Source organism: Plasmodium sp. gorilla clade G2 (assembly GCF_900097015.1).
Source record: "Plasmodium sp. gorilla clade G2 genome assembly, contig: PADLG01_00_40, whole genome shotgun sequence".
Classification (NCBI taxonomy): domain Eukaryota; phylum Apicomplexa; class Aconoidasida; order Haemosporida; family Plasmodiidae; genus Plasmodium; species Plasmodium adleri (nom. inval.).
In genome coordinates this window covers 2,397-13,598 of record NW_021628890.1, presented here as the reverse complement: position 1 = coordinate 13,598, position 11,202 = coordinate 2,397, and the positions used below count along the sequence as shown (strand labels likewise).

Here is an 11,202-nt window from a genome sequence, read left to right as displayed (position 1 = left end):
ACACAAAACGAAAACAAATACGAAAACACAAAACGAAAACAAATACGAAAACACAAAACGTTAAAATACTATTATAATAACATTAGTATTGTGATAGAAATATATATATATATATATATATTTATTTATTTATTATAGAAAAAAATAATTTTTAACAATATGTGCAATAAATATCGGATCCATCCATTTTATAAAGTAATATATCTAATGGATACTAATAAATCATAACTTTTAAATTTCGAAAATGATTTTGGATAATTATAAATATTATTATATATTATAATATATTTTATATTTCTGCTATTATATATATATATATTCCATAATATAATAACTGATATAAGTAATGTAATAAATATACCCCTTACATTAAAATTTTTATCTAATATAGTAAAATTATATTATATATATATTTTCCCATAAAACTACATAATAGATATTCATATAAATTTTTATTCTAAATAGTTAATCTTTTGGGATTATTCATCCTTTCTGTAAATATATTCTTATGTTCTTTAAATAAATCATTTTTTAATGTATCATAATACTTTATAAATAAATAAATAAATTCTTTCATTTCATCAAGTGATGCTCCATCTTCAATTAAACTAAAAAACTTAAGTGTATGGTCCCTATCTGTAGATGATAGAGCAAGTCCAATTTCATTCATTGATTTTCTCCATGTACGGTATTTACTATATACACTTACTATTCTATCCCCAAAATGATGATAAGTTTGATATTCATATGTAAGTAAATAATCTTCTATATAAAGAGCTAATTCTCTTATCATATCATGAAATCCTTCTTTCGATATACCCAAAGCATGATTCCATATGTTATAAAGATCTTTATCAGATGGACGTTCTTTTAATTTATCTAATACATTATGTAAGTCCTCCAGTGTTAATTGTTTTGATAAATCATTATAATTTATATTATTACATTGTGAACTAAGAGAAATATTATTATTTTTTTCATCTATGTTATTTCTTAACAGATTCTTTTCACTTCTATTTCTTAATCCTTTATTCTTTAAACTGCTACTTCTAAATCCTGTATTCATTTCAGTTTTTAACTCAGATAAATTTCTTCTATATATATGATAAACTCCTCCATCTATTGTTTCACCTTTCTCACATATTATTATATTCTGTAGAAAAAATAATTGATATAAAAAGATAAATATATATATATATATATATATTGATATTATTAAAGTTTCACATTTATTAACTTACGTTTAGTACTACTACTAATAATAAAATTCCAGTAATTGATAACAAATTTAAAAATTTTTGTCTAATGGAACAAACATTCCTTGTGTTTTTAATATTTGTTTCTTCAGTATAATATTATGCACAATGATATTTCATCCTAATATATTATTATTATTAATATAATATATATATATATAAAAAAATATTATATATTTTAAAAATATAGTAAAATTGTAAGATACGTAAAATGTTTTATTGTGAATGCTACTTAAACTATTCTACTTTTTAATATATTATGTGTACTTCACAATAATATATAAATATATATATATAATAAATTATTATATAGATTAATAATATGATATATATTTATTATTTCTATATCTTATGTTAATGAAAAGATATTATTATAAACATATACTTAAAAAAGTTATAAATATAATGATAAACCTTTTTACTTTCAAAATATTATAACACTCTTTAAAATATTAACATAAAAAATAATAATTATTTTAAACTTCAAAAAACATCTATATAATAAATTAATTAAATCAAGCAAATTATTTTCTTATATATTATTTAAAAATTAAAAAAAAAATAATAATATAAAAAAAAAAAAATAAAATAAAATAATAATATTAAAAAATAAAATAAAATAAAAAATATAGATAAATAAATAATAATAAAAAAAAAAATTAATTAAAATAAAATAATAATGATAAATATAACATCAATTCTATTGTATATATGTATTATATTTATTATATATATTACATTAAAAATGAAAAAAAAGAACTATATTATTTATTATATATTAATAATTCTTAAAATAAGTATGACATTTAAACTTTTACTTTCAACAAAAAGAAAATATATATATATATATATATATATATATATATATATATATATAAATGTAAACAATATGATCCATTTTATATTAATATTGTTGAATGTGTATGTTAATATTATTAAAAAAAACATATATATATATATATTATTATTTAAAGTATTTATCATATTATAGTTCCATATTTCATTTATATTTATTTCTTAGCTTACAAAAATTGTTATTTTTTTATATACAAATGTTAAAAAGTTTGTTAATTACACAAAATATTATATATACTATATTATTAGAAAACACTTTATAATAACTACATTGTAATTATTATAATATTAATACAAACATAAACAATTAAGTATATATATATATATATATATATATACATAAGAAAGCTCACATTTCTAATATACGCTAAAAAAATTTATATATTTTATCATTTATATGTTTAATATAATAATTTTTTCTTAAAACTCAAATATATATATTTAATAAATTCTATTCGAGAATAAATATGAAGAATGATATATATATTATATATATAATTTTTTATATTCTCAAAATCAATTAGAATTCTACACATATATATATGTATACAATAAATAATTATTCTTAAGTATTTAATAGATTTAAAAAGCATTTCTTATTAATGTATTATAAAGATAATAATATATTTCTTTTAATTTTTATAAAAATTATTTTTTCTTATTCACGTGTTTGGCAACAGTTTCTAAGAGATCCTTATGATGTTTTTTATGTAACTCATTTATTATAGTGTTAAAATTTTCTAAGAATGAATATATAAATTTTAATATATCATCATATGTATGTTCATCTTTAATTAATCTAAAAAATTCATTAGTGTAATCTACTTCTTCAATTCCTACGTCTCGAGAAAATCTCCAAACATATTCCTTCCATATTTCTTCATATACAAAAACTTTATTACCAAATGAATCAGTTCTTTTGAAAATATCATTATCTAAATATTTTTGTATTGATGCCTTTGACTCTTTGAATTGATTATCCAAAACTTCTTTTGCAACACCCATTGTGTGAGACCAGATATATCTAAGATCTTCATTTGATGGACATTCTTCAAATGAATTTAGCATTTCAAATAATTCCTTTTCTGACAACCTCTTTGAAATATCATTATAATTTATATTACTTATTGAAATATTACTTTTATTTTCCACTTTAGTATTCTCATCATCATTATTAGTAATATATTTATTTTCCTCTACTTTTTGTTCATCACTTTGATTATTATTTTCATTGGATTTTGTTTTACTCACATCTTCTTTTTTAAGTTTTGAATTTTGTTTTCTTTTTGAACGCTTATTATTTCTTTCTGCCTCAACTAAATTGCGCACATATACATTAAAATTTTTAGCTATTTCTAAACTGCTATTTTCTAAAGAATTCTACATAAACAAAAAAAAAAAAAAAAAAAAAAAAAAAAAAAAATTATATAATATATGTACGTATAATATAATAGGTATGTTATAGTAATCAATATTTATAAAACAAATAAATAATGATAGACAAAAATTATATCATCAACTTACATTTAAAAAAACATAATAAAATCCAATTATATATAAACTTAAGAAAAGTAATTTAAAAGAGATATAATGTAATTTTCTTTTTTGGTTCTCATCAAACGAATAAATGGGATAAAAAGGAAAAACTTTTTTACTCGCCATATTAAGAACTTAATTTTTTTTTTTTTTTTTTTTTTTTATTATATAAAGAATGAATTTATGACAAATAATAATATATATTCATTCATATATTAAGATAAATAAAAATAATTGCATTAAAAAGTAAGGTATCTTATAATTATATATTTATTAGTATTTATAATTTTTTTTATAATCTAATGAAATATATGAAATAAATAAACGAATAAAATAATTAATTTAATAAAAAAACATACTATTTTCTTTATATAAATTTAAATAAAAATATAAATTTTAAATAATTCCATTAATCAATGTTTTATAATTCTTATAAAATTTAAATAATTATATTTTAGTTAATATAAAATGTTCTTAAAATGTATTATTTCTATATTATTATAACAACATTCATTTTAATTTGATATAAAATATGACAGAAATACAAAATAATATTTGCATGCATATTTTTTAATATGCTTTATTATAAATATATTTATATTTTAATATTTTATGTTTCTGGTTTTTTTTTTTTAATCAATCGAATCTATATATTTATAATCTTAAGATATATACTTACATTTTATTATAAAAACAAAATATTTTAAATATTTCTTAATTATTTTGTATTATGAAATATTATATAATATATATCAGAACACATATATATTATAATTAAAAAATATTCACAATAACATTATTATAATAATAAAAGAATATAATATCTTAATATTTTCCTTTTATTATTTTTATTATTAACATTAATTTTTACTATTATTAGTATACCATATTTTTTTTTATCAAATATTTATATATAATAATATATAAGAGACCTTAATAAACAAAATAGTAATTATACAAAATTATTCAAATATATATATATATATTCCATTGCAATATCATATTTAACATAAACTATCAAGTATAATCTAATTTTATTTTTACTTTTGATTAAAAAAAAAAATAAAACCTCATATTTATTACCTATTGAAAAACAAAAATATTATATATATAATCATTTGAAGTTCATTTTGTTCAAAAAATTAATCAATTACTTTCAATAATTTTTATGGTATATTCTTATAATTCATTAATATTATACATAATATTAAACGTATATATAAAATTAAATTAAAAAGATATTTTTCTTTTTTTTAATATTCTAATATTCATATTTTATTGATATATATCATCATATTATTTACATTATGTGATCATTTAAAACAATCATTTTATCTAATTTATGTTATAAATATTCCATATGATAAATGAAACATTTTATATGTATACATAATTTAATGTAATATTAATTTTATTAAATATATAATAAAAATATATAAAATAAAATAACAAATATATGAACAGAGACACACATATATATATATAAATATATATATATTTATATATTAGCTAAATATATTGTTGAACCAATCGATAAATATCGATGACGTTACTTTATTATCTGGCTCACACGATAATTTGTGCGATCCATAATTTAATATATGTGCACTCAAATGTTTATAATTGTTCTTATCCTTTTCATTTTTTTTATCACTTTTTGTAGAATTTTTCTTCCTTTTATAATTTCTATAATGTCCATGATCACATGCTTTCCATAAAATATCCCCATCTTTTAAATCCATTCCTGATAAAATTACATAATCTTTTTCATATTTACATGTTTGGTTAGATAGATTATTTGATTCTTTTGATATCAAATTTTTATCACACCCACTTTTTAAAGTTTCTGATATATTTGAATTACCTTCTTCATCTTTTTTATTATATATATTAACCATTTTGTTTACAAAATTTACAGTACCAGTCGGATCCACTATATTATCATATTTTGATTGTAACACTATAATATCAATATCACTTTCATCTATATATTTTATAATTTTACTTTTCATACATGAATATGTACCAAATAAACATTCTAAAGCTATACCAGCCTTTAATTCTTCGTGGTAATGATAAGGATCTGTGTCATCATCCAGTTTAATCCATGGATATTTTAAAGTCTTACCTAAAACTTTAAATTTATAAAGAGGAAAAAATTTTTTCAAAATATATCCTAAGCCTATTAACATTTTATTAAATAATGTACTTGTTTGTTTTTCTATACTAATCATAGGAGATATTAGTGCTAAACCTTTAATATATTTTCTCCATTCTTTTTTTTCATCATATATTTTTTCAAACATTTTTACAGCTATACATCCACCCATAGATGTACCCATAATTATTATAGGTCTTAATTCATTTTTCGCTTTCCATTCATTTACAAATATTTCTAATGCCTGAACAGCATCAGCGACGAAATTTTCAAAATCTTCAACAAAACATCTTTCATTTCTTGAAGCCTCTGATAATCCATGTGATTGATTATCAATACCACAAAAGGTATAACCATTATCATTTAATGTTTGAATCCAACTACTATCATAAGACATTGTTCTTTTGCCACAATTACAATAATTTGAAAGACCACATTTTGAACAATAATATAAGTTTTTATAAACATCATTATCTTTATCACTTTCGGTAAATAATAAAACATCATTATCATCCATTGATTTTGTAATATCTTTTTTATTTGTAACATTTTGTGAATTCACATTTTCCTTAACATTGTTCCCATTATTTTTTTTTTTATTTGATATATTATCTTTAGAGATATAACAGTCCTCATTTTTTTCTTTAGATATATTATTATTTGATTGAGAACTACTATTCCTCAACTTATTGCTTTGGTTAATAGAACATTCATTCATTGTCTTTTCATTCTTATTAGCCCATTGTGGTCTACCATAAAAATTTAAATATTGATTTCTCAAATGTGTAGTAACTCCATGTAAAGCAAAAACATATGCTTTAGTTTTTTCTTCGTTGGTTTTCCATGTATATCTAGCTATTTTAAAATTTTCTCTATTTGTAAAAAAGCTTATCTCTGGATTTCCATCTTCAAAAATAATATTATTCATGTTTTCATTATTTTCTTTATTCTCTAAAATAATCTTATTTTCCTTTTTTGATTTTTCATCTTTATTTATATAAACTTTATAATTATCCACTATATGAACATCATCACTATATAAAACACCTCTTGATATTTTATGCATATATTTCCTTGAATCATATAATTTTTCATTCAAAATATTCGCCATATTTGTTTTTCTTAATAATAAAATGTTCTCTATATCCTGATTTCCGAAAATAGAAGATAAATATGTTTTGTGCAAAAATGTATTCTATATTACAAAAAAAAAAAAAAAAAACAATAAATAAATAAAATAAAATAAATACATATATGTATATATCTATGTGTATGTATATATATTTTTTTATATTCTATACATTTTCTTTAATATAAAATTAAAATATAAAAAGTACCTCATAAAATGTTACACAAACAAAAATGCAAAATGCTATCCAAAAATATAATGACATTTTTATTTATCTTTATTCCATTAAATTTCTTATTCTTAAAAAAAAAACTATAATTGAATAACATACGTTGAAAAAAATAATGCCTACATAATAATCATTTATTAGTTTAAAATTTATTTCAAAAAAAAAAAAAAAAAAAAAAGAATGAAACCTGTACAAAATAAAAATTTTCTTTATTTTTTCTTATAATGTATAATATAGTAATTTCTTATATATATAAAAATATATAATCATAATATAAATATATTTTACATTTTAATAAAAAGAAACATAAAGTAAATTTATTAAATATAATATATGTATAAAAAATCAATAAATAATCTATGATGTTTTATATATATTCATAAAAGAAGACACTATAAAATATTAAGTTCATTACTATTATTATTTTATTATACAATAAAATAGTTTAAATTTTATGCAAAATTCTAACTCAATATGTATTTTATTATTATATTTTATATAATAAAATATATATATATATATTAGCAAATAAAACAAACCCAAATATAGTTATAATACACAAGTATATTATATAATATATATGTGTGTATTTTTTTTTTTTTTCTTTTATTTAATAATATAACGAAATGATAATTTTATATAAATAAATTATATAAAAAAAAAAAAATTATAATATCCAATAAATAGGTAACTATATATGTTTTATATTTTAATTAAAATATATATCAAATAATACTGTTAATTTATGTTATATGTAAATATATATAATGTAGCATAATATATACACATAAATAAACGCATACATCAAAATATAAATATATATTATATATAATCAAATAGCGTAAGGATAATTCCTATAATTAATTAAAAAAGTAAGAAAAAAAAATAATAATAATAATACTAAAATAAAATAAAAATAAAATCTTAAAATATATATAAAATATATTCATTTATTTATTCACATATTTTATATAACAGTAACAACATAGGCTTTTGTATTTTATATTATTAAAATACTCATTTTCATTATATATATAATATTATATATTACATATTATATAATTCAATTATTTGATTTAATTGAAAAAGTTATTTTAAACGAAATATTATTAATTAAGCACATCAAAATATATATAATAATAATATAATAATACAAAATAATATATTATATAATAAAAATAGAATGCACTAATTAATTATTTCATTGTTCGTAAAATTTGTATATATTTTTTTATTATAAATAAAATGAATTTTATAAATAAAATATATATAATACAGATCGAACAGAACGAACAAATATAAAACAATTTTGTGGTTGTATATTTTATTTTAATTATATACGAAACAAAATATATATATATATATATATATATATATGTAATGTATTATTAGATATAATAAATAATATAACAATAAAATATAGATCAATTATTATATAATTTTTCTTAGGTAAATAATAAATATTACGATTTTATTTCTTATATTCAAAAAAAAACATATTATAATAAATAATAATAATATAAAAATAAACAAAAATAAATAATTAGTTATAGCTCAATTATTATATATATATATATATATATATATATATTTTAATCTTTACATGATGGATGACCTTGCAAAATTATATAATTAGAATATATTTATTAAAAACATATGAAAAATATATATGTATAATATTAAAAAATTTTATCTAATTCTAATTTTATATATAGCATTTAAAAAATCAATAATTATAAAAAATAAAATTTAATATAAATATATTAAGCTATATATATAAATATACCTTTAATAATAAACATATAAAATTATATTCAAATTAATATTTTAAATTTAATTCAATGTACATGCATCAAATAATAATAATACAATATATTTATATATAATATTATATATATATATATATTTCATAAAAATTATAAAAACAATTAAAATATATTAGAAATACATATTTTTATATGTTAATTAAAAATTTTGAATAAACTTAAAACGTATGTATTTTGAAGCATCATTAATGAATTCTTTATTCAAAAAAAAAAAAAATATAATATATAAAACAACATACGATAAATCAAAATATTCCTTCTATAAAATATATACTTTCATCTTAGTGCAACATTTAATTGAAATAATTTCTTTTTATTATAATATATTAATATAATATTTATAATACTAATTTTAATAAATATTAAAATATTTTAATTATATATATATATATATAATATTTTTAATTAAAGATAGAATGTTTTGTAAAATAATTTATATATTTAATATTATTAAAAAAAAAAAAAAAAAAAAAAAAAAAAATGAATTATCACATAATTTTTTTTTATTATTAATAATATAAAATTTTACAATTTTATTTTTGATATTTTTAAAATATTACTAATATATTATTATTATTATTATTATTATTATTCCTAAAAATGGTTGTTATAAAAAAAAGTGTTGTTTATTTCTCCTCTATTTTTTTTATTTATTAATACCTCAGAATGTAAATTAATCAATATATGGGATATTTGCTGTTTTATATTTATTAAAAAATTATAATAAATGAATAATATAATATACATTAGAGTAATATTTATATATTTTTATTTATGTACACATGTATATATGTGTATATAGTTCCATATCAATATGAAATTTACAATAATAAAGTTATACTTCTAAAAACAAATCGTTTGTAATGAACGTAAAATAAAATAATAAATTACACACGCATAGGTTGATATATAACTCGCATAAGGACATTTTTATCTGACTTCATACGAATAACTTATAATAAAATAAATAAATATATATATATATATATATATATATAATATTTTGTAAAGACTTCAACTATTTTTATTATATGGCGTCACTATAAATTAAATTTAAAATATATTTATTAAATATAATATATATATTTTATAAAAATATCATACTATACTAAAATGAAATATATATATATATGTTTGCGTATTCATAAGGTTTAAGGATTTTATTAAATACTATCTATATCATATAAATCCAAAAAGTGGAATATCACTTATTCTTTTTCATTTTCACGTAGATTATCATAATATATTTTTATTATTTGTTTTTTTTTAAGGAAATAACATTTATTATAAATTGATACAAATGATTGTTTTGATAGATGTCTATATGTTTATACAATATAAATAAAAAAAAAAAAAAATATATATATATTTCAAGCGAAATTAATGTGTAAAATATATAAAAATATAATTTTGTAAAGGAACATATATATATATATATATATATATATATATTGTACAACATTAAATATGAATATAGATATATATAATAAGGACAAGAAATAGTTCTATAACAATGATAAATTAATACATATGTAATTATTATTATTATATATCCATAAAACAACAGAATTACATTCATGTAATTTTATTTTAAATATCTAATCTTTAGAGATTCTTCATCCTTTAGGTAAATATTTTCTTATGTTCATTAAATAATTCATTTATTAATGTACCATAATGCTTTATAAATGAGTAAATAAAGTTTTTTATTTCATCAATTTAAACTCCATCTTTAGCTACACTATAAAAACAATGAGTATGTTCTATATATGTAGATGATAGTTTTTCACCTATATCATAAATTGATATATTCCATGTACTGTATTTAATTTTTACACTTATATGTTTATCGTTCTGATAAAAATCATGATAACATTGATATTCATATGTAAGTAAATAATATTCTATATAAAGCACTAATTCTTTTAACATATCATGAAATCATTCTTTAGCTACACTCAAGACATGGTTCCATATATTATAAAGATCTTTTAAATTATTTAATACATTATATAACTCTTTCGGAGTTAGTTTTTTTTTTAAAAATCATTATAATTTATATTATTACATTTTTCCTTAGTTGTAACATTATTAAAATTTTACATCATCTTCACTATAAAAAAAAATTTCTACTAAGAGGAATATTATTATTTTTTTCATCCATGGTATTTTTTAATTTATATTTTTCATTGCTACTTTTTAATCCTGAATTT

The 11,202-nt window shown here is 16.3% G+C and overlaps 4 protein-coding genes across 4 annotated transcripts; all 4 read right to left on the bottom strand.

The window, feature by feature from the left end:
* Window positions 1–457: 457 nt before the first annotated feature.
* Window positions 458–1,318, bottom strand: PADL01_0028300 (Plasmodium exported protein (PHISTa), unknown function; the record flags this gene model as incomplete). Its single annotated transcript, XM_028680522.1, has 2 exons — window positions 458–1,153; window positions 1,313–1,318. 2 exons carry the CDS (start codon window positions 1,316–1,318, stop codon window positions 458–460), a joined length of 702 nt encoding a protein of 233 aa, XP_028541300.1.
* A 1,441-nt stretch (window positions 1,319–2,759) lies between these two features.
* PADL01_0028200 (Plasmodium exported protein (PHISTa), unknown function) lies at window positions 2,760–3,773 on the bottom strand (the record flags this gene model as incomplete). Its single annotated transcript, XM_028680521.1, has 2 exons — window positions 2,760–3,491; window positions 3,636–3,773. The coding sequence occupies 2 exons, from the start codon at window positions 3,771–3,773 to the stop codon at window positions 2,760–2,762; spliced, it is 870 nt and encodes a 289-aa protein (XP_028541299.1).
* Window positions 3,774–5,152: 1,379 nt separating this feature from the next.
* PADL01_0028100 (alpha/beta hydrolase,putative) lies at window positions 5,153–6,916 on the bottom strand (the record flags this gene model as incomplete). Its single annotated transcript, XM_028680520.1, has 1 exon — window positions 5,153–6,916. One exon carries the CDS (start codon window positions 6,914–6,916, stop codon window positions 5,153–5,155), a length of 1,764 nt encoding a protein of 587 aa, XP_028541298.1.
* A 3,792-nt stretch (window positions 6,917–10,708) lies between these two features.
* PADL01_0028000 (Hypotetical protein) lies at window positions 10,709–10,921 on the bottom strand (the record flags this gene model as incomplete). The annotated part of the gene is made up of 1 exon (XM_028680519.1): window positions 10,709–10,921. The coding sequence occupies one exon, from the start codon at window positions 10,919–10,921 to the stop codon at window positions 10,709–10,711; it is 213 nt and encodes a 70-aa protein (XP_028541297.1).
* Between the last annotated feature and the right edge of the window lie 281 nt (window positions 10,922–11,202).